General features: G+C 38.1%; 1 protein-coding gene across 1 annotated transcript in view; it reads left to right on the top strand.

Annotated features, from left to right (window-relative positions):
- Window positions 1-25037, top strand: part of LOC131065660 (uncharacterized) — a 35447-nt gene extending 10410 nt beyond the window's left edge. Inside the window, exon 2 of the mRNA XM_058000246.2 lies at window positions 24611-25037. Coding sequence (XP_057856229.2) covers window positions 24611-24804 — 194 coding nt within the window. The 3' untranslated portion in view covers window positions 24805-25037. The remainder of the gene's footprint in view (window positions 1-24610) is intronic.
- The last annotated feature ends 603 nt before the right edge of the window (window positions 25038-25640 follow it).

Raw genomic sequence — 25640 nt, 5'->3', positions numbered from 1 at the left:
CCTTGGATTGTATCATCGAGTTCTTGGAACTCCTCCTTCTTTGTAATTTGTTTAATGAGAATCAAAGTAATCTGATAATTGATGGGAGTAGCCATATCTTTGGTCACATCACCCATCGGGATAGCCACTTGTGCAATTCGCACACATGTTTCATCTCTAGCCACATTGGAAAATATCTTAGCCTTCTTCTGCTCTCTCTCTTTGTTTGTCTGTGCTAAGACATCATCAATATTCTCAATAGGCTGCGTCTTTATCATCTTTATCCTTTTCTCCATGCTCTGCATTAACCAATTGGGAATGGTGGAAATCTCCATCCCATCATCAGGAAACATCTCCCCATCAAGTCCCCTCAATTTTGAGACAACATCATCATCTTCCTCCTTGAATTTGGTCAAATCGTAAACATTGTTGCCCAAACTAACCTCCAATTGGATAGTGGGAGATCTTGGCTGCTCTTCATCTTCATGCCGTGGTGCCGATGTTGTTGTAGCATGCAACTCCTGAATATTCTCTGGCAAAATCACTGTATTGGAGCATTGTTCAAACTCTTTGCTCCTCTATGGCATATCTACCTCCTTCATTGATGAGGAACTAGGGGTGGATAAAGGAGTTCTAGGCTTTTGCTTCTTCTTCTTTGATTGCTGACTAACTGTCTCCTTGCCTGATGGAGGAGCATCATCGGTTCTTGGCAATCTTGCATCAACCAAAAATATTTCTTTTCAGTTTGTTTTTAGTTTTGCAGTTTCAACATTTCTTTATGCATTTTCTTGCATTTGGTCACCGGATCTTGCAGAGTTGGATTTTGTTTGTGATCATGATCATCTTCCTTATTCCTGAACCATGGGACGTTTGGATCATTTTTCGGCAAGTTATCACTTCCGGATTCTGAGATAGTTTTCAGGCTTAGAATTCCGGAACCACTTGGACCTATTTTGGCGAATCTTGCGAAGTCTTTCCGTAGCTTGCGGAGCCTCAGCGCGTTGTTCCAATGTTCCTTAGCGTGTGGCCGACCTTCCCTCTGATTCGCACTTCATCTTTTGGATTTTCTGAAGGATTCTCATTGGCGGAGGCCGACATGGTGGTTTTGCACGTTTCATCTTGTTCATCGTTGTTTGATTCTTCTTGGGCCATCTGGATCCCTCTAGACCATATAAATCAATGTAATTTAGCATCATAATAGGTAGTAGAGAATATAGAAGATATATCTTAAGATTTAGAGGTTCGGAGTGGGCTGATTCTGTAATTGGGCATGTATGTAGCAGGCCAGTGAGCCAAATCTTGTAATTCGGATGTTACTGGTCATTTGTAATCAGTTTCATGATCTAGTTCATTTGATTCTGCATTGCCTCCATCATTTTGTCTTGCTTTCGTTGTGTTTACTCTTGCTACACAGCCCCAATAGATCTCATTGAGGTCCCTCCTTATTGTGACTGCACCAAGTGGGTATTCGAGCGAGATTTTGTCTAGAGTTTGTGTTGTCCTGAAGATTTTGTTGTAGGGTGGCGGACTGTGGATCCGACCTGCAGCTGTAGAGGATTGGCGTGAAGATGGCACAAAGAGGAAATAGGAATAGTGGAGCGCGCGGGAATGTAGACCCTGCTGTGATGGAAATGTTGAGAGGAATTGCAGCCTGGTTGGAAGCCATTGAAATAGCCTAGAGAAGAGGTTGACATATTGAAAATGTGAGCGAAGATGAAGAAAAAGCACCGACAGAACAAGTAGCAAATTTGTCGGTGATTGATCCGGATGAAGAGAGGTTCTTGAGGGTCTTGAGTAGGGCAAACACCAAACCTCATTTTACCCCACCGGAGTACGATGGCAAGTTGGATTCAGATGAATTAATGGATTGGATCTTGGAGATGGAGAAGTATTTCGATTCTGAGAACACTGCAGAAGAAAGAAAGGTGAAATATGCCTGTACTCGATTGAAAGGTCATGCATCTCTTTGGTGGGAACATTTGCAGGTTGATAGACAGAGAAGAGGTAAAGAAAAGATCAAATCATGGGAGCGGATGGTTGCCAAATTGAAATCAAAGTTTATGCTAGCTGATTATCAAGTGAATTTGTTCCGGAAGTTACAAAACTTGAAGCAAAAAGAATCTAGTGTGAAGGAGTATACCGAAGCATTCTACAAGTTGAATATTAGATCCGGACATGTCGATGATGAGATTGAACAAGCTGCAAGATATTTGAATGGATTGCGGGTGTCTATACAAGACGAACTCAGTTTTATCAAGTTGCAGAGTGTTGAAGAAGCTTACCAATATGCCTTGAAAGCAGAAGAGAAGTTGAACAAAAGACACGAGTAGAGACAAAGAGGTAGAGGTGGAAGGTTTTCTGGAGGAAGATTTCAAGGAGGAAGAGGAACCTGTACAGATCATAATGAAGACAAGGAAGTAAGCAAAGATGGTAGTTCATACCGGAAGGATGACAAAAATTTCTACTGAAGAAGAGAACTTGATGGTTACCGGAATGAAAGTTATGGAAAAGATGATAGAAGACAAGATAAGAGAGTGTTTAGAGGAACTTGCTTTAAGTGTGGAGGAGAAGGACATCGTGCTTTTGAATGTAAGAAGACAAAACATTGGGAGAACAACCTTGGTAGAAGAAAGCCCCACTGGATCAGGTAACAAATCGGAAGATGGAGAACTATTGTTGATGATGAGAGCCTTGTGTCATACCGAAGAAGATGAAGAGCCCTTGTATAGGAGAAATTTGTTCAAGACCAGGTGTAAGGTATTTGGTAAGTGTTGCAAAGTAGTTATTGACAGTGGTAGTTTGGATAATCTTGTTTTAGAAGAAATGGTGAATAAATTGAAGTTGGAAAGATTGAAACACCCTAAGCCTTATCAGATAGCATGGATTCAAGATGATCATAAGTTGTTAGTGAGTGAGCAATGTTTGGTGAAATTGAAAATTGGAAATTATCATGATGAAGTTTTGTGTGATATTATGCCTATGGATATTTGTCACATTTTGTTGGGTAGACCTTGGCAATTTGATAGACAGGCAATACATGATGGAAGGAAGAACATATACACTATTGTAGCAAATGGGATGAAACAATCCTTGTTACCCTTGGAGGAGCCCCTAAAGAATGAAGTCTGTACAAATGTTAGACTCTGCTTGGTGGATGGAAGGAAATTCCTGGATGGAATGAGACATGAGAACGTGTGTTTTGCCTTAGTCCCTAAGAAGACTAAGAACCCGGAGTATGAAGAACGACAGGAGGAGATAAGGGAGTTGCTGACAGAGTATGAAGACATCATTTCAGATAATGTGCTTGATGGATTACCACCTGTGAGGAGTATCAGTCATTGCATGGGCCTAATTCTTGGAGCTAGTTTACCAAACAAAGCTGCACACCGGATGACACCAACAGAGAATGAAGAGTTGGATAGACAAGTGCAGGAATTGTTGAAGAAAGGTTTGATTAGAGAAAGTTTGAGTCCCTGTGCAGTACTAGCAGTGTTAGCACCTAAGAAGAATGGAGAATGGAGGATGTGTACCGATTCCAGAGCAATAAATAAGATCACAGTGAAGTACCAGTTTCCTTTACCTAGGATGGATGACATAATGGATTGTTTGAGTGGAGCCAAATACTACACAAAGATAGACTTGAAGAGTGGATATCATCAGAATAGAATCAGAGAAGGAAATGAATGGAAGACTGCATTCAGGACAAACAAAGGATTGTATGAATGGTTGGTGATGCCTTTTGGGTTGACTAATGCACCAAGTACTTTCATGAGGTTGATGAATGAGGTATTAAAGAAATTCTTGGGTAAGTTTGTTATTGTATATTTGAATGACATTCTGATTTTCATTAAGACAAAAGAGGAGCATTTGTTGCATTTAAGACAAGTTTTGTAGAGGTTGAGAGAAGAGAAGTTGCTGATAAATCTAAAGAAGTGTAGTTCCATGAAGGAAGAGTTAGTCTATTTGGGATTTGTGATATCTGCGGATGGATTAAAAATGGACCCTGAGAAGGTAAAAGCAATTGTTGAATGGCCTACACCGGAAAGCATTGGAGAGGTAAGATCATTTCATGGATTGGCTAGTTTTTACCAGAAGTTTATCAAAAATTTCAGTTCAGTTTGTAACCCTATGATTGAGACAACAAGAGTAGATAGGAAGGAATTCAAGTGGACAACTGGAGCAAATAGGAGTTTTGAGTTGTTGAAGCAGAAGGTGTCTGAGCAGCCTGTGTTAGCTTTACCGGATTTCAACAAAGTATTTCAAGTGGACTGTGATGCAAGTGGGAATGCAATTGGAGCAGTGTTAAGTCAAGGAGGGAGAGCAATAGCTCATTTCAGTGAGAAGTTGAATGATGCAAGGAGGAGATATTCAGTGTATGATCAGGAATTTTATGCCATAGTTCAAGCTTTGAAGAAGTGGAGACATTACCTGTTACCTAAGGAGTTTGTGTTGTATACTGATCATCGAGCCTTGCAGTATTTGAACAGTCAGAGTAAGTTGAATCAAAAACACATGAGATAGGTAGAATTCTTGCAGAGTTACACCTTTGTGTTGAAGCATAGGAGTGGGAAGTCAAACAAAGTTGCTGATGCATTGAGTAGGAGGAATTTGCTGACAGAGATGAGAGTGACAACATTAGGATTTGAAGAGTTAAAGACTTTGTATAATGATGACCCGGATTTTGCAGAACCTTGGAAAGCATGTAAAGAACTGGTTTCAGTGGACAAAAGTAAGTGGCTAGATTATTTCATTTAGGATGAGATGTTATTAAGAGGAGTTCAGTTGTGTATACCTAAGAGTTCTATGAGGGAGAAGCTGATAAAGAAGAAGCATAGTGGAGGATTAGTCGAACACTTTGTTATTGACAAAACAATAGCATTGGTGAGTGAGCATTACTTTTGGCCTCAGATTCATAAGGATGTCAAGAAATTTGTGCAGAGTTGTAGAGTTTGTCAAGTTGCAAAAGGTAGTAGTTAGAATGTGGGATTGTATAAACCTTTGACAGTACCAGAGAGACCTTGGGAAGATATAAGCATGGATTTCATACTTGGATTGCCTAAGATACAGAGAGGGAGTGATTCTATATTTGTGGTAGTGGATAGATTCTCGAAGATGGCCCATTTCATACCTTGCAAGAAAACATCAGATGCAGTGCATGTAGTTGACTTATTTTTCAAGGAAATAGTGAGATTGCATGGATTACCTAAGAGCATAGTTTCAAATAGAGACACTAAGTTTGTTGGTTATTTTTGGAGAACACTTTGGAAGAAGATGACAAATTTGGAGTTCAGTTCTACTTTTGACCCACAGACTGATGGACAGACAGAGGTAGTAAACTGAAGCTTGGGAAATTTGTTGAGATGCTTAGTAGGAGAGAAGACCGGAAGTTGGGATTTGATTCTTGCGCAAGTAGAGTTTTCCTACAATAATTCAATAAACAGGATTACCAGAAGGACACCTTTTGAGATTGTTATCGGAGTACACCTTAGAGGTATATCAGAACTGAGGGATATCAGTAATGAAGACAAGAGGAGTGTAGAAGCAGAAGAATTTGTAGATCATATGAAAGCCTTACATGTTCAGGTTAAACAACATTTGGAGGACATGAACAACAAATATAAGGAGAAAGCAGATGAGAAGAGAAGACATAAGGAATTTGAAGTTGGTGATGAAGTGATGGTTTATCTGAGAAAAGAAAGATTTCCAGTTGGAACCTATAACAAGTTATAGATGAGAAAGTTTGGACCTTGTAAGATCTTGAGGAGATTCAGTTCTGGAAATGCATATGAAGTGGAGTTACCGGATAGTTTGAGTATCTCACCTATATTCAACGTTGCAGATCTACATCAGTATCATGAATCAAAATTCAATGGAGACAGTATTGCAGACTTGGAGAAATAGTTACCTCGGAAGAAACCAGAGCAGATTGAAGACATTTTGGACAGTAAGATTGGGCGTAATACCCGGAGTAGTCAATACAAGGAGTATCTTGTGAAATGGAAGGACAAACCAGTTGAAGATTCATCTTGGGTTTCTCAGACAGAGGTGGACTGCCTTGGTTTTTCTTTGAGCCCAGCAAAGTGAGGGACTCAGTTTTTTTCAACAACCTTGGATGTCTGATGTAGGAGAATCCCCGGTTCTTGGCAATCTTGCATCAACCAAAAATATTTCTTTTCAGTTTGTTTTTAGTTTTGTAGTTTCAACATTTTTTTCTGCATTTTCTTGCATTTGCTCACCGGATCTTGCAAAGCTGGATTTTGTTTGTGATCATGATCATCTTCCTTATTCTTGAACTGCGGGACGTTTGGATCATTTTCTGGCAAGTTATCGCTTCTGAATTTCGAGACAGTTTTCTGGCTTAGAGCTTCGGAACCGCTTGGACCTATTTTGGCGAATCTTGTGAAGTCTTTCCATAGCTTGCAGAGCCTCAACGCGTTGTTCCAATGTTCCTTAGCATGTGGGAAAACTTCCCTCTGATCCGCACTTCATCCTTTGGATTTTTCGGAGGATTCTCATTGGCGGAGGCCTACATGGTGGTTTTGCACGTTTCATCTTGTTCATCATTGTTTGATTCTTCTTGGGCCGACCGGATCCCTCTAGACCATATAAATCAATGTAATTTAGCATCATAATAGGTAGTAGAGAATATAGAAGATATATCGTAAGATTTAGAGGTCCGAAGTGGCTGATTTTGTAATTGGGCATGCATGTAGCAAGCCAGTGAGCCAAATCTTGTAATCCAGATGTTAGTGGTCATTTGTAATCAGTTTTCATGATCTAGTTCATTCGATTCTACATTGCCTCCATCATCTTGTCTTGCTTTCGTTGTGTTTACTCTTGCTGTACAATTTGGATAGATCTCATTGAGGTCCCTCCTAACCGTGACTGCACCATTGCCCTCCATTTTGGATTCTCCAGGCATACCCTTCCTTCGTTTAGGAGCATGACTCTCCTCATCATCATGTATCCTTGCATCACTGATTGTTCTTTGATCGTCCTCAAGGGAGGACTCCTCTTGTCTCATTTTCTCATAGGTGAAGGTGACGCCCATCTCTCTCAACTGGTTCATATATTTGTCTATCCATTCCTTGGAAAAATCATTCACTTGTCTCATAAGCACATTCAAATCCACCACCTCCGATTGTGACCAACTAGGCAAAAAGATAGGCCTATTCACTTCATTTTCAAACTGCGGATGAGTATGATCACTATCATCAACTATCTGATTTGGATTGGAAAAAAGTTAACATTTCCTCATGAAATCAACTGACATTCTGGACCACATCCTCGTCCTTACTACATGTTCATCCATGAGATTAGCCCAATAATCCTCAATGTCAACCTTATGTGTGAATCTTTCTCCCTTGATCTTTACAACACTCTCATGTGGATCAAATCTATCTCTACTCTTGTAAGTTCCAAGGCGATAAAATGCAAGCTCATCAATCATCGAACTAGCTGTAGTGGCAGTGTGGCGTACCTCCAAAGTCTTTCCTATTGCAATAGGGAAAGCTATCTGTGTTTTGTGCTTCTCCTTCTAGATGAAATCAAATTCTAGAAGTTGTCTCACCACTTCAAGTAGGATTATCTTATCAGTTGGATACCTCGGAAGTTTGTAAGGTGCGGATCTGAATCCCTTAATCCGTAGGTATGTGAAGGTGGGAAACTGTATGTACCACGATTCATATTTCTCTATCAATTGGGTTGCCTCCTTGGACAATCGTTTGTGGATCTTGCCCTGCAACATTCTTGTAATGTACATGGTGAAAGCATCGTTCACCCTTCTGTAGTCTTCAATTTTATGCATATTAAGTTGTGGATAACATTCATAACTTCTATATTGTCTTGGTCCATTCCCGACTTTGCCTTTGCATATCAATCCCTTGTATGTGACAAATCTTGCAAGTAGGTACACAAGGTAGGAAGTCATGTTGAATGACCTAGTCTTTTCCACATTCCTCAACTAAAAATCCAGATTGTCACTTATAATCTTGGCCCAGTTGACCACTGTTCCTCTTATACAATCCTGGATAAAATAAAACATCCAACCCTCAAACAAGGCACCCTAAGGCATCCTCATCACTCGATTGAGTAGGAATATCAGGTCAATGTATTCATCTTTAAAATCTGTACACAAATCTTTTAGGTGCCTTAGAATGGTGAGGCCTTGGTTCAATCATCCATTCTTTATTCACAATTGTCATGCATGCATTCGCCTTCATTTTGTAGTTGACTCACTCCTAGGAAGTTTGTAAGGTGCGGATCTGAATCCCTTAATCCGTAGGTATGTGAAGGTGGGAAACTGTATGTACCACGTTCCATATTTCTCTATCAACTGGGTTGCCTCCTTGGACAACCGTTTGTGGATCCCGCCTTGCAACATTCTTGTAATGTACATGGTGAAAGCACCATTCACCCTTCTGTAGTCTTCAATTTTATGCATATGAAGTTGTGGATAACATTTATAATTTCTGTATTGTCTTGGTCCATTCCCAACTTTGCCTTTGCATATCAATCCCTTGTATGTGACAAATCTTGCAAGTAGGTACACAAGGTAGGAAGCCATGCTGAATGACCTAGTCTTTTCCACATTCCTCAACTGAAAATCCAGATTGTCACTTGTAATCTTGGCCCAATTGACCACTGTTCCTCTTATACAATCCTAGATAAAATAAAACATTCAGCCCTCAAACAAGGCACCCTGAGGCATCCCCATCACTCGATTGAGTAGGAATATTAGGTCACTGTATTCATCTTTAAAATCCGTACACATAAATCTTGTAGGTGCCTTAGAATGGTGAGGCCTTGGTTCAATCATCCATTCTTTATTCACAATTGTCATGCACGCATCGGCCTTCATTTTGTATTTGGCTTCATACTCATCCTTGGTTCTTTCTTTCATATCTGCACTCCTGGGAATTACAAATACTTCTGCAATTGCATCCTCGGCGAGATAGGCAAGAGTTACCACTTTGGGTGATCAGATCATCCTGGAAATTGGATCATAATGCCTTGCACACTCCAAAATAAGTTCACTGCGCTGTATGGATTGAGGAAACCAAGCGGTGTGGTATATGCCACTCTTCATGATATTGGTGGAAAGGGGAGAAGGAAGTTGATTCCTCATTCCGAACATTCTCTGTCGCATCCGCTCCACGTCCAAGAATTCCATATTCGTATCCATGATTTTCTTCTATTGGGAGGACAACTGGGATTCCAGATAAAATTCCTCTTGCACTATCTTCAATTGTTCCATCCTCACACCGATTCCTGATTTAGACATGGCACCTGTAGGAAACCCGAAGTCAATATCATGGAAAAACATCTAAATAACCTATTTTCAGAATTGTATAAGTTTTGATTTCTTATGATTTAGTCAAATTTAGGATCAAAAATCAGAAATTCTAACAACATTCACCATGAATTCTGAAAATTTGATAAAAATAAGACCTAAAACCCTCATAAAACCTTTGTTTTCAGACTTGTATAAGGTCTGATTGTAAAAAACTAAGTCTGAAGACTACTCAGTATACTCAGAAATTTGTCAAAAATGGTGTAAAAAGAGTATACCAAAAGTCTGATTTCTCTTGGAAAAGGTGAGCAAAAGGTCAGATTTTAATTCTCAATGTCTGAAGACACCCTTCCAAGGTCAACAATGGCTGCCCAAAAGTCTGAAGATAACCTGCAACAAACATAAATCAGTCAATTTGGAGAGGTTGCAGCTATATGAAGTGTTTCCATTTGATGCACTTTACCTCTCCAAGGTCAAAATGGCTAAGTCTAGGCACAAACAAGTGGCTGGAAATGAAAAAATTAGTCTGAAGACAACCTGCAAGTGGAGCTTCAGACCTACACCATTGCCTACACTAGCAATGGTGTACTAAGAAAAATGCCTCCAAACTCACTAAAAATGGCCCCCAATCAAAATCGCCTAAGTGTGAAGGTAGCTAGAAGTGAAAAATAAGTCTGAAAATGTGATGTTCCAGCCAACAATGATGCTAAGACCACCTTCAACAATGTCGTCAAACTCTAATCTAAGTACAATGGCAGCCCCCAACCATCAATGATGCTCAGCAAAAACAATGAAATTGCCCCACAAAGTGAAGCAACAAGCCACACAAGTAAAATCGTGGCCTCCCAAGGATGGTGCCAACCCCAAAATCTCAGAAAATGTGGCTAAATCAGCCACTCAAATTGCTGTAAATCCCTTTCTAATGACAGAGCCCAGGTCTGATTGGGCAAATAACTTCTTCAAATCTGCAACTTAGCTCACAACAATGGTGTCCAATGGACACTTAGGCAAAAATCGCCCAGCTGGGAACACCAATCAGCCTCCAAAAAGTGTCTTCAGTCAGTCACATCAGCAAGTATAATATTATTATAATGCTGGCAAGCCCTTTAAACTTGTTTTCACCTGAACACTTCACCACACAAGCAATGTGGGATAAAACTTGCCTAGGAAAATCGATTTGCCTTGGAAAAATATTTTAATCATTAAATGATTGCTCCTCGGCATCAAATAATTGTTTTTGATCATTAAATAATTATTGCTAAGGCAAAAACAATTAAATTCAACCACATTTGCATTTAAAATCGTTCAATTTCATTAAATTTTGGCCAATTTGGGAAAATCGCCCCTCTGGATAAAAATCCACATTAAAAATCATTGTAAGTTATCTCAATTGCCCTTTGGGTAAAATCGACCCCCATTTGATACATAAAATCCTCTTCATTTGGCTCATTAAGTCAAAATCCACCTTTTGGGGAAAATTGACCTCCATCTGGATAATTACCCACACCAATTTTGGTCACAAAACACATTTTGGGGAAATTCACGACTCATCAGGATAGTTATCTACACTTAATTCCATTAAACTTGCTCATGAACTGACTTGGGGAAAATCGATCTCCATCAGGATAGTCAATTTCATCTGCATAAAACTTCATACAACATTCCTGGGGAAAATGTGGGCCATCAGGATAATTTGTGACACAATCAAATTTTGGGCCTCTTGGTGGAAAAATGTGGTCCCATCAGGACAGTCGGGGAAAAACGCCCCTCATCAGGAATTTGAATGGGGAAAATCAGGGTCCATCGGAAATTTGCTCAAAAACCTGAAGAAAAATGTCCCCCATCAGGATAATTGACCTCTAGACCTCAATTTAATGGTTTTCCATCGGGAATTTGATGATTTCCACACTCAAAAACATCTGGACATATTAAATTTCATCATTATGCATTAGGACTTAGTCAAATTTGTCTAAATTTGAGCGAGAAAATAGGGATTTCATCGGGATAAAGTTTAATTTTGACTTGAATTACCTCCTAGGAGCGAAAAAACAACTCCTAAAGGACCTCTTGCCGCTTAGGCACAAAAATATCACCGACTTGAACACATTTAAACTCAATTACGCTCAAAAAATTCCAGACTTGGACAAAATTAGGATCACCTAGACATTTAATATCTTATATGCACTCGATCCTACTCAAAATTCAAAACCCTAATAGCACTTACACATGATCATATCAAAACTTGAGACTCAGACACTTGGAAAGCTTAAAACTATTGCCTGATTGCCAAAACCCTAAACTAACAAGACGCGGAAAGCAAGAAAGAGGGGGTCCCCGTTTGCAATGGGGCAATGTGTGAAAAAGTCACAACACTACCCTACAAAAGACTTGACATAATCTATAGGCCATTTGGCCATGAATGCATAGAAGGCTGACTCCTCTTTAGAACACTTCGCCGCATGAGCCTGTTGCTAAAACCCTCCCTGGTTGAACATCTGATCAGCCAATTGCTTTCTACAAAATTTCATGGGACCAAGAAATGAAAACCATGCCTCCAAACATGATGGTCAGTAACGAAGCCATCACTCCCGCAATCCAAAGGCATGGAAAATGAGATCAGCTTCTCAAAAAACTTCATAGTTATGAAAAACCAGGATTTTGCCAATAATCGTGAAAAGCAACAACACCCTCAATTTTGTAAAACAATTGTCAAAAACTTTGTTGAGAAACACCATTCACCCTGGAAACCCTAGGTGCGACCCAAAACAAGCTGCAAGAAACCATGATTTTGTGGAAAAATTGTCAAACTCTAGATGCAATGCTGAAATCACACATGATTTCGGCAAAAACCTTCGTTTTGCGGAAAAAACAGTAAAAACCCACAAACTCAGAAATCTAGAGAAAACCCACGAATTCAGAAATTTGGAGAAAAAGAACCCACAATGATTTTTTTTGGAAAAATATAAGAAAATCCACCAAAACATTGCGTGCCACAAAACGCTAGACATCATGCAACAACAAAGACATGACAAAGAGACCTTTGCATGATATATAATTTTTTTTTTTGCGTTGGAAAAACACCAGCATTGTCGTTGCAAAAAAAAACCCTAGGCAATAGTCGGAGAAGACTTTTGAAAAACAATACTGAAATCCTAGCCGTGGGGGATTAATGGTCAAACCCACAATTTTTATTGTAAAATCATGCAAAAAGTCTAGAGGTCGCACAAAAGAAACCCATCATATTTTCATGGGCGGAAAAAAAAGGCACGGGGAGAAGAAAACACGAGTAGAAGAACCCTTGCATGATAAAAAAATGCATATAACTCGCGAAAAAGACCTAGTCTCGGCAAAAAAACTTGTGCAATTCTGCAAAAAAAACGCATCCAAAGATTGTGTGAAAAAGAGACCACAAATCTGCAACAAGAATGTTGCATGTTTTGCAACAAAAACCTGTGAATCTGGTAATTGGAGAAGCACACAATTTTTCAGACAGGATCTGCCCGTGATTTTACGTGCAAATCTTTGACCTTGTTGAACAAATCTGTGATTTTCCAAATCAAAAACTCTTTTTTGTTTTTATTTCAAAAACTTGTAAAAAAAATCTCCTTAAGCTTGCAAATCAAACCCCCAAATTTTAAAAACTGAAACCCTTGATTTTATTAAAAAATATTGGCCAAAAAAACCTTTTGAAATTTTTTTTAGGTAATGTTGTCACAAAAGTTTGCATCAACTCAGCAACCTTGTGAAACATGGAAACAACCCCAAAGTGTGGGACCTTGCGCAATGGGGTTGAATCTCCAGAGAAGGCCGACTTCCTTCCCAATCCAAGTGCAGGTGTTGAACCAACTCAACACTCCAAATTCTACTCTTAAACCTATCCTAACAGCTTGTAGAGGAAAAGGGAAGAAAGAAATGCTAAAATGAAAGGAGGTGATGCACCAAGATAAGAGATCTTTCTCTCCCCACCCAGAAATGATGAAAGAATCAATTGAATACCCAGGAATTGCACAAACTTCAGTTGCATGAATGGCCCCAAACACATGTATGGAGGTTAGAATTTGCTGAATGTCAAAAGGGGAGAAGGTTTTCCACAAGTCACACCCAAAAACAAGTTAACATGGCATATACGTGAGAGAAAGCCACAAAACATACACTTACAATGGAGGTATCTTTGATGGGCTGGATAAGTGAAGTAGCATCATGACACATTTTAATGCTTTCAACAAAATTGAATTTTTGAGGTGTTTTGGTACCTTGTGAGACTGATGGCTGATTAGCAACTGCATAATTTGGAATCATGTGTAGTTTACTAAATGCTGCTCTGACATAGGGGCAATTCTGACAAACATTTCATGTGTCTTGTCCATTTAGACCTACTCGAATTGTAGAACTTGGATTTTCTTCTTCCAATATTATTTGCTCGAAACTGTCATCTTTATCTACAAATCCATTTTGTGCATTCACTGCAATCATTGCAATCCATGAGACTGTAATCAGGATATGCATTTTTAACGAGTTTCATAGCTCAAATGCCATCGCTGTGCTTAATACCATTTCCACCAATTGCTTTTATTTGAATCTTTCTGAAGTGTTTTTCAACAAGTCCATTTTGTGTACATTCTGCAATCCATGCATTTCATTTGCTGAGATGACATCTCTTTGAGGCATTTTGTCAAAGTGCGCAAGTGCGTTGGCTATGATTCCACATTTTGCAAGAGGTATTGAGAAAACAGGTCTACATGACCATCACAGGTGTTAATGGCATCTTAATAATAATGTCCTAGGGCATCCTCGAGATTGCCATGTAATGTCCCCACTTTAAAATAGGCTTTAATAATAAAATTAAAATACAAAAGAATAAAAATAAAATTAAAATTAAAATAAAAGAATAAAATTAAATATAATTAAAATTTATTAAAGTTAATGAATGGTCAAAAGGCATGAAATGAAAAGTTGTGACTCCCTCAAACATGAGATATAAATGGGAGAAAGAGAACCTCATTTGTGAGAGGGGAGGGAAGAAAGAATGGAGCATGTGAATCAAGGAAGAATCAATGGAAGAAGGAAGGAATGGGAAGTAAATAAGGAAGTGACTCTTCCAAAGGAAGGCATAAATTATGAAAGGTTGTGACTCTTTCAAAGGGCATAATTATGGAAGGTTGTGACTCTTTCAATGGGCATACATGATGAAGGGTTGTGACTCTTTTGAAGGACGGTGATTGTGAAAGGTTGTGACCATTACAAAGGGCAAACATGATGAAGAGGTGTGACCCTTCCTTACATTGGAAGATATAAGGGGAGAAGGTTTCATTTGATGAGGGCATCAAAGCATAGCAGGAGTTCTCATAAAGCAATCAGATCAGACTTGCACCATGGTACTCTAATCTCTTGTGGGCAAATATAAGGTGATTCAAATAGGGAACATTACAAATGGTATCAGAGCATGATTCTGCCAGCCTGAGAGACATTACAAGTGGTATTCGATCAAAGAGCAGAATTAATGACGATTTGTAGTAGACCTAAGATCAGACTTAAGGAGACTTTGTGAGCAGATTTTTAAATGTTTTAATAATCAAATTATTTCAGATTTTCTGAGCAGATTTAGCAGACCTTATGAGTATAGAACATCAAAGTTAATAAGCATATTCTGAAGCAATTTATTTCAGACATTTTCCAGATTTATGGGCAGACATTTTCCAGACTTGTGAGCAGATTTAAGCAGATTTGTGAGCAGATTGTACCAGACCTTCTTGAGCAGAAATTTTGAAGAACATTGAACAGATTTTGAAGGTGTTTTGTTGCAGATCTTAAAGGCAAATATGCAGAGACTTGTATTCCATGGATGGAGGTATGACAGTCCAAAAAGAGACATTCACGACTTTCTAAACCGAGAAGAGGACACAAGAGGGATAAGGGTTTTGAGAATCAACCCTACATGGAAGGGACAACAAACAAATGGAGCTTTGTGGAGGAACAAATCTAGTGGTTATGACACCTTTGCATCTCAAGATCTAGAAACAAATTATCCAGTCAAACTCCATAAGAAAAAATAGTTGGACATTCTTGCCTCTTGCGGGCCAAGTGATGAATCGATTATCCCAATTGATGGAATTGGTCATAGTTGGACATTCCTACCTCTTGTGGGCTAAGTGATGAATTGATTACCCTAAGGGATGGAATTGGTCATAGTTGGACGTTCCTACCTCTTTTAGGTCAAGTGATGAATTGATTTCCCCTAGGCATGGAATTGGTCATAATTGGACATTCCTACTGCTTGTGGGATGTGAGGTGAATGGCCATGATTTGGATGTGACGCGCTCTCGGGCTTAGTTAGGTTGGGTAGTTTTTGTTTCCTATTGAACTAGGCAATGATTGTGTTGTGACGTATTCACACATCGCCCCATTGCAAATGGGGACCTCCTTTTTTTGGCTTTCTAGGTTAGTTGTCTTAGCTTAGCTATTGGTAGTAGTAAGGTCTTTTTCTATTTAGCCTTTGGTTTGAACAAGTGCACTTTATCAGGTGGCTAGGCAATGGTAGAGTTATTTCTCCCTCCTTAGGTTGGAAAGAGGTCAAGTGATGTCAATTTGAGCATAGTAGGTAAGGAAGGTCTGTTGGACAAAATTTGACTATGGGAAAATTTCCTTTGCTCTTCCATGGAATGGGGTGTCAAGTCAAGTGTCAATTTGAGCATGACAAGCAAGGAGGTTTGATGGATGTATACCTAGGATTAAGTCTCATCAATTATGCAAAGTTTCCTTCTTTATCCAATTGATATGATCATGCTTCATTGAGAGGCAGGTTGCAAGGGCAAAATTTGACTAAGTACATGAAAATTTCCGTTGCCCCCTCCTAGGCGTTGAATGCACTTCCTTTGCCTCTCCATAGGAGCGAATTTCTATTGGCCATGTTTAAGAGCGATTTTCTTTGAGTCATTTCCTTTGTTCCTCAATTGGAGCGAAATTCACTTCCATTGCCTAGACATTGGAGTGAATTTCTTCCTTGGCCATCAAAGTGGGAATGATTGCATAACATAAACAATAGATTGAATGGTGGAGTCTTTTAGATAAAGCCTAGTCAACTATGCAAGTGTTTCCTTCGTCATCCAGGTGATTTGATCGTACTTCAGTGAGAGGCAAGTTGCAGAAGCAAAATTTTACTAAGTGTATGAAATTTTCCTTTGCTCCCTCCTAGGAGCAAAATTCTCTTCCTTGGCTCCTTAAGAGCGATCTCCCCTATAGATGTGCATATCAGACCTCCAACACATAAAATAGGAGATCATGTCAAATTGAGAGTATGCAAAGCTTATATATCATGTGTGTTTGATACCTATTTGTTTGTTTTGTAGGAGGTAAAGAAAGAAATCAAAGGAACCAGGTTGGAGGAAGATCGGGACAAGTATCCCAAGGAGGAAATTTCAACATCAAGGTCAAGATACAAGGAAGATGTCTTCAAGAGCATCGGCAAGGTGACTACACAAGAAGCATTCACTTATACAAGAACATGATCCACACATCCAAGGATGTGGATGAAAGAATCAACAACATGAAGGGAATCACAAAGAAAGAATTGGAGTGAAGAAGCAGTTATGACATCAAAGGTTCATTCCAAGGCAATATCAAGATTTAAAACTAAGAGGGAGTCAACATCTACACCTTACACCTTCATGGCTTTCAGCATTGAGATATTCAAGAAGATAGTTTCAGAAGAGTTAATCAGAGTTAGAAGATTAGCTCAAACAACATGATACAATTTGGAAACACGCCTCCATCATCACCACATTGAGCAAGTGACTAACGTTGAGTATCAAGGGATATCGCTTATGATGAGATATGAGATTTGCAAGTGAAGTGCAGATTGAGGTGGCATCCCGGTCACTACTCCACTAATCAAAGGAGGTCCTACATCAGCATGTCTTGATTTGATGAACCAAGCTTACCCATGGGGGCACAAATTCTAATGTACCTACCCCCACTACTTATTGGTCAAACGCTCCAGAAATGACATGTGTCCAAGCATTGTAATCATTTCATCGGCTAGAATAGAGTTTGTTTTAACAAACCCTAATTACGGTTTCATTGTAAAATCTTGGCCATTGATGGGGTTTGATCCTAGCCACTCATTGTAATGAGCTCTCTATATAAAGCTCAAGCTCTTCATTTGTAAAGGTTAATAGTAAATAGAATAGATAATAGTTAGTAGCAGAGTCAATAGTGAATAGTTGATAGATATTATATAGCAAGCAGTTAGAATAGATTAGGAGGAGGAATTGTTGATAAGACTTGTAAATAGAGATACTCTTTTCATTGAAGTTATGGTGAATTGTGTTATTTCAACAAGTCCCATGGTTTCTACTTCTCATTTAATTTCATGTTGATTAGATTGAATGGAGGAACTTGTTGAATGTATTTGTGTGGAATCCATTTAGTCCATACCGCTAGCCTCTTGTTGATTGTTAGTGTGCCTTGCGTGGTCAATTGGAATTATATGACCTTAACTTCAATTGTTATACATCCATTGTTTATGCGTTTACTTGAATGATAATCAATGTTTGATGATAATGATTTGAACATCTTTGAATTGCACCTTAGAAGATCGAATCATTCACTCTTCTCTTACATTCTTAGGAGTAGCTTAGACTCCCTAAACCCTATGCCTTTTGCTCTTTTTTATTCTCCAAGCAAATAGATAGAATCTAAGTTCCAACAATTCAAGTATTCAATGTAAGTCCCCTTGAAGAAACAACAATCACGACGACTAACTGTGCTTATCCACACGTCGTGACCCGGCATATTAGGAACCTTGGAGTTGTCTCAAGTGATCCTTGTGCAAATCTTCAGCATTTGAGAAACTTTGTTCAAGAGAGGATAAGGTACCTTGGTATTTTATTCTGTGTTCGCATGTGCCTAAAAAACACATCAATAGATTGGTTATAGAATAATTAGCTAGTCATTTATGTTTATCATAATCTACTTATTCACTGAATGCTCATTATTTCTTATGTTCATGTGTATACTTCGTGTCTTCATGTGTATGCTTCGTGTTTTTATGTGTATACTTTGTGTTTGGTATGTCTACTCCAAGAATATCTATGATTATTGTAAACATGTTCCTATCATCATGGGATTCCTATTTTTGGTTGATCTAGAATATGAGGATAACAAGACTAGACCAAAAAAAAAGGGGGATACAAAATTATAGATGTGTGTCATGCCTCTAATCCTTTTCTCAATATATGGGAAGTTTGTCCTTGTTTTATCTTGAGGAGATATCCATAGGACCAACCAAAATAGTTCTTATGATTACAATTGATGAGAGAACTTGTCTTAAATGACAAACATTGCACACTTCCAATCATTAGTCGAGATAAACCGTAAATCACATTGAACTCGAAGATAGAGATATGCCCTTGAATGATAATAGAGTTGTGTTGTAGAAGCTAAATATATCACAAAGAGGTTCTAAAGATTAGTGTAGGGATCCTCACATTGGAAAAGATTTGGTTTAAAACTGTCATTGCTTGAGGACAAGCAATTTTGGGAAGGGCGGACTGTAATGTCCCCACTTCGAAATAGGATTTAATAATAAAATTAAAATACAAAAAAATAAAAATAAAATTAAAATTAAAATATAAAAAAATAAAATTAAATATAATTAAAATTTAATTAAGTTAATGAATGGTCAAAAGGCATGAAATGAAAAGTTGTGACTCCTTTAAACATGAGATATAAATGGGAGAAAGAGAACCTCATTTGTGGGAGAGGAGGGAAGAAAGAATGGAGCATGTGAATCAAGGAAGAATCAATGGAAGAAGGAATGGGAAGTAAATAAGGAAGCGACTCTTCCAAAGGAAGGCAGAAATTATGAAAGGTTGCGACTCTTTCAAAGGGCATAATTATGGAAGGTTGTGACTCTTTCAATGGGCATAAAAGATGAAGGGTTGTGACTCTTTTGAAGGGTGGTGATTGTGAAAGGTTGTGACCATTACAAAGGGCAAACATGATGAAGAGGTGTGACCCTCCCTCACATTGGAAGATATAAGGGGAGAAGGTTTCATTTGATGAGGGCATCAAAGCAAAGCAGGAGTTCTTATAAAGCAATCAGATCAGACTTGCACCGTGATACTCTAATCTCTTGTGGGCAAATATAAGGTGATTCAAATAGGGGACATTACAAGCCACCACGTGCATGAAGATCAATCATGGACAATTATTGATTAACTGTATACGCAAAGCACTCAATGTAATTGAAGTATGCACAGCCATCATCTGCTAACAGAGCACAAACAAAGCTTACAGTGTCATGATGTGTTCAGCAGGTGCTTTATTAATTATAAAATATTGAGAGCTTCTTTGCGAAATCCATTTTCTGCGCAAGCTGAGTGTTGGACAAGGATAATAGAATTTATTTTTATCCTCGCCAAATGCATTTGCTTAGAAATTTCTAAAGCCTCCTCAACAAATCTCTTCTGCACATTTTGAGCAATCGTTGCAGTTGATGAGATGGTATGCATTCGAGCTAGGCTAACAAACAGTTCCTATGCCTTGTCTATTCCTCCACATGCCATGCATGTTTGTTGGAGCATTTGAAATAACGAGATCTGACAAAAGTCCTATCAATCATGCTTTGAAGAAAACCCATACTCTGGTTCAAAGTTTCCATTACATGAGATGACATCGCTTTGAGTGTTTTGTTTATGCTTTCATGCTGTATTTGTATTCGATCTACATGCACCATGAAAATACATATTCACAACCACCGCAGGTTTGACTGGCATCTTAATAATAGGTTTAGAGTGTCTTCAAGCAAGCAAGCACAGGCAGTGAGGATGATGATAGAAGTCAAGGGATTCACCTTCACATCTACCGATTGCATTTGCTTCAAAAGTTTCTGAAGCCCTTTTAACATATCCATTTTCTACATGTCATGCAAATCATGCATTCCATGTGGTGACATATCTTTTAAACATTCTGTCAAATATTTCACCAATTACTTTTTCTTGATGATTTCTAAATCCATTTCTACAAATGCTTTGATCATTGCATTTTATTCCTTGAGACGACGTCTTTTTGAGGCATTCGGTCATACAAGTCAGGTGCGCTGTTTATGTTTGCACATTTTGCACGTGCGTCTAGTAGAGTTATCAAACTATAATATTTGACAAAAGTCAACATATAAATACGCTTTGATGCATGTTCATTCCTTATTCCAAAGCTGCGAATGATACTGGGAAAGATCATAGTGCCTGGCTTTAAGTCTGCAAATTGCATTTGCTTGATAGTTTCTAAAACCTCTTCAACAAACTGTGCTGCCCGAGATCTGAAAACATTCAAGGTTTCTAATTTGGTGGAGTCATAAAACAATATGTCAATCTTCATAATGCTCGGCATCGAGTTAGTTACGATAACTAACTATAACTAGCTATTGGGTTCGGTGTTTTGGCAAAGTAGATGAACTTACCGATGATGTATATATTGCTGAAACCAAAGAAACTGGGCTCGAGACTCGGACCCGACTCAACGAGGCCTACTCGTCTCGGGACTCGGAATCGAAACTCGACACAGACTCGGCTGGACTCGGCAAAGTGAAAAACTCAAGAAATTAGAGATTTGTAAAGATTTTGGACCCCAGTCTATGTCTAGCTGAGTCTGGCCGAGTCCAAGCGAGTTTGGACCCCAGACTCGGCCGACTCCGAGTCCGAGCCCACTGGACTCGGCCAGCATGACTCAACTCGGAAATCGCCCAAACTCTGCGATTTTGGGCGATTCTGGTTTCTCTGGCTGAAACTAATAATCCTCCGTGTCAGTGGTTTTATTTCCACTCACAATTCGATGATATCGGCTTTTTTATTTCTTTGTACGATATACCGAAATGACCAATGGTATTTAGAAGCCGCCAACTTCTCAAGGTTTCTATCCCTCGTAAACTTACCAGTAGCAACAAAAAGGCGGAAATATTTTGCCAAATTCTCTTTGGTGTGGAATAAAACTAAGTACGAACCAACTTTTACGTATAGTTTGGCAATTACCATAAAACATCCCATATGGAGTTTAAACGTGCACATTCAAGTGTCTTACTCCTTTTGCTAGTGTTGCATTTTGCTATTAACACGTATCTTTCCATTTGCCATCTACCTTGGCACATTTATGTGAGTGATCAAATTAGATTCAGCATCGATAATGGCAACTTACCATTATTTTGGTGTTTGGAATCACATGAAAATGCAATAAATCCCTCTTTCTTCTGCAGAGTATTAATTTGCTTGATGAGCTTGTCAATCTGAAAATGGAGATCAACACAACTTTTATTTGAGTTGACATTTTGGTGTGAAAATTTGCCAGATCATTAATAATACTATCACAATCACGACTCAGAAATCTTGTTCCACGTAGGCTGAATAAAACCCTTGATTTACTTGTTTCCACAATTTAATCGAGGGGAAGTCAAAGCTTTAATATTTTTCAAACTGGGAGGTGGGCTTATCTGTAAACAAGCCACATTTAGTGTAATACTATCAATACCATCTCCATAAAATGTATTCAATCAACCTTCATAAATTTCGTAAATCAATTGTTTTAGTAAGTCTCGACAAGCTATATCATAGCTTTTGAAGGTCTTATGAAACAATAGAGGTTTTGTTTCAAGATGGAGAAAATTTAGCATTTTGGGATAATTGGAGACCCTTCCAAACCAAGAACTATCCCAGATAATATTTTAGACGCCAAAAGTTAAAAATTTGCTGAGTTTAAAAATGGGTCTAACAGATTCTTGATAGCAACGTGAGAAGTAAAGGGATTCCATTGAATCAATCAACACCCATGCTTGGTTCAGTGTGCCATTGATTTTTGGGTTTGGTGATGGTTTCGTACTGATGGCTATGATAATGTTCATCAAGTCTCCTTCTAAGTGGATCTTTGTTTCCTTACACATTGTGGCTGTCTGAAGACCCAAGACCAGAGCTCGGGCTTGGACCTCATTGTTTATTCCATTATATTTATTTACTTAGGCAATTCAATCAATTACATTTCAGCAGTGGAAGCCCCAAGGCTTTCACCACTTGAGCTGAACCCATTCCAGAAGAAATGAATTAGATTTTGTGGATTAGAAAATATATGTTCTTTTACTTGGAGTCTGTGATCCTGATAGTGTTTCAAACTTTGGTTACTTCTATAAAGCTGTCATTATTAACTGTGAAATTCTGGTTTATGGCCACAGCTGATAACATTATGATAATTTGATTCTCATGCCATCTTGCTACTTTGCTAATCCTCAATTCTATTGTTCAGGACTCGAATTCCTTTTCCAGGGACCCAGCATATTGGCTTGACTTCCTTTTTATGCTGCCAGTTCCTTTCACGTTAACATGCTTTCCCTCTTCCGGCTTACTATCTGTTAGAGCCTGACTTCATACTAGATTTTTACCTCACGGAATTGATGGAGATTTTTTTTGATTCCTATCAGATATAGTTTCAACAAAATCTCCTTTGACATGGTCTTTATTTTCAATTAGACTACTAGGTGCCATTTGAATATTAACATTCTTTCTAGGACTTTATTAGAGTTTCTTCCAATAATCCTTATCTAATTTTCTGATATTTGCTGTTGTCCTTCTGTGGAGTACAGAGAACACACACCATGACGGAATATATAATACAAACTCAAAAAAAATTGTAAACACACACTGAAATTCAATTCGATAGAATGAAAAGGTTAAGAGCAACATAAAGCCTGATAAGGTTTTTCAACTGGACACTCCTTATTTACAGAAAGATTAAAATAAGGTCACAGGACTAAAATGATCTTACCAAACCAAGTCGTGGACTAAAATAGCTAAACAGATAACAAAATTATACAGACAGGAAACAACTTCTTTCATACATAACATTTATTGTAAGCCTTTTTGAGTTACTGCCTAGAATCCCTTAATGAACTCTGAAACCATAAAAGAATATAGGAGAAAACTGAAGCATCTTTTGAATACCACTAGGGGAAGGTTTGACATTATCCAATTATCATGCCTTTGAAAGCAAAATTCAACTCCTTTCAGTCAAATCTAGATTTGCCTAAGCCTGCAAATTTCCATGAATAAATCTCTCCTCTTGCATTTATCTTCACCTAATATATTAACAACATATTCCTGCCCTAATGATCTACCATTGGGTGTAGCAAATAAGTAATGAATTGTCACTTGTTGAGGCATCTTTAATGATGTAGGTATTGATGTCGGGCTAGGAAAACTTATCAACACTCTCATTAGCAAGGTAGAATGAATCTGATTATATCCTTCTGGATACACATGAAAATATTCATTGAAGAAATGAATGATGGGTTGCAAATGCCTGTTTTGTTAGTGCCCCTGCACAAGACAATGGAGGGAGGCTCAAAGGAGCTTCAGTGACCTGGAAACATAGAAGGAATACCTGCCAGAGTTTGGTGATTCAGGTCCGAGGCCTGAAGCTACCACTAGAAATCCTATTCAGGACTCGTGGACAAGGGATTGACATAAGAGAAGAAGTTAGCTAAAAAATTGTATTTTTCTGTGTATTACATTTGACTAATTTTGCAACAAGGAATTATCTCACAAATATTGCAATACACTTTTGTCCAAAGATGTGATCTTTAATCACCTGTTTGCACAAATTGATTATCCATATTTATTAACTTATCTTTTCTACAAGAATGGTTTCCTGATTAAGCAAAGAGATTACTTATCTGAAAAATTTAGTTCAGTTTTAAACTCATACGTTTAGGATAGTTTTGGTCGATTGATACTGTTTCACATGACCAGGGATTATCACACAACTAGAGTCGCTTTTACCAAAAATTATGATAAATGGCCTCTAGTATAAAGTTCACTTGTGAATAAAATCAAATTGCTCTAGAATAGAGATAAAAGACTGCAATTCAGGGTGAAGATCATTTAGGCTTTTCCAACCGTTGCAAACCCACATTTCAATCCTACAGCCTCATCCTTCCCTTGGGGGCATTAAAATAAAATGCTAAAATAGCTAAAGTCTGGCGTATATGCTTATTTTAATTTTTGATTTGTGAGGTTACATTAAAAAATTGTTTTGTTTTGTTCCATTGGTTTTGATATTTGTTGTTATCTGGCTGCTTGTAAATGTGCTATATCCAGATGCATCCGTTTTACTTTGGTTGAATGAATTGTAGTTATATCTTCGAGTAGTGGTTATTAAGCAAATAGCTATTTACTTTTTCTAGCTACAATTTTTATTTTTGACGTGTTTGGAACTTACAAAAAAAATAATTACAGCATATTTTAGAAATTTGAGTCAAGGAACTTTTAAAAAGACCTTTAATAAGTTTATCATTTTCTGCAGGTGCAAGAGTGATTATCAGTGACACTCAGGGAAGGGCTCAGTTAAATGTAAACAAGCAAAGCTATCCAGGTGTTATTAATGGTGATTTGCCTGATAAAGTAGAATTAGAAAAGGTTATGCAGGGATATCCTATACAGCTTGTCAGCTTTAGAGATGAGCCCGACTTCTATCTTGCTGTTCTGAAGGTTGCTTAGGTTGAAAATTCTAGAGCATGAGCTCATATACTTGTTTTTGCCGGGATAATGTTTTTGTCTGAAGGATGGAGAGGCTTTAGGACTTGTTTTATTTCAAAGCTTGAAGTGGATCACATTTTCAGTTGAGCATCAGGCTTTGAACAAACGTTGTGCTTGGTCCATTTGTATTTTTTAATTGAAACTCCTTAATCTGCCCAAAAAAACTTAAAAAGCGGAGAAGGATTGTTGTTTTATCCGTCTTTAAAAATATGTTTAGGAATTACTGTATAAACTAAAATTTTAAAACTTGGACTCGCCACGGACTCGGCAAACCAAAAACTTGGACTCGGACTCGGACTCGGACTCGTGAAAGACTCGGCAAAAAAAAAAACACCTTAGTCTTACAAAAAAACATAAAGAAATTAATGTATTTAGAGAACATAAGAGCCATGATTGAAACATTACACGTCATATGATCTCCAAACACTCAATATTTGAAATTCATCATTCATACTCATAGTTTCAAACTTTAAAATGTATAATAGCAACATAAATTTATAAATGTTTACAAAATTACATAGAATGATAGGTCTAGATCTTGGGGGAGAGAGGAAAGGCTGAGATAGAGAGTGGTAGAGAGAGGGGATAGAGGAAGAGTGATAGGGAGATAGACAGGTCTAAGATTTGGGGCAGATAAAGTGAGTGAGATAGAGAGGGCGAGAGAATGTTAATAGGAGTCTACTGATTACTAAAATTTTTCTAAGTCTGAAAATTAAGAAGATCGTTTAAAACCTAGAATTTGCATTATAATTCCTAGAGATCTGAAACCACTTTCAAACACCCTGCTGATATATACA

Source organism: Cryptomeria japonica, chromosome 3 (genome assembly GCF_030272615.1).
Source record: "Cryptomeria japonica chromosome 3, Sugi_1.0, whole genome shotgun sequence".
Classification (NCBI taxonomy): domain Eukaryota; kingdom Viridiplantae; phylum Streptophyta; class Pinopsida; order Cupressales; family Cupressaceae; genus Cryptomeria; species Cryptomeria japonica.
Note: the sequence above shows the minus strand (reverse complement) of the source record. Positions and strands in the feature narration are given on the sequence as shown.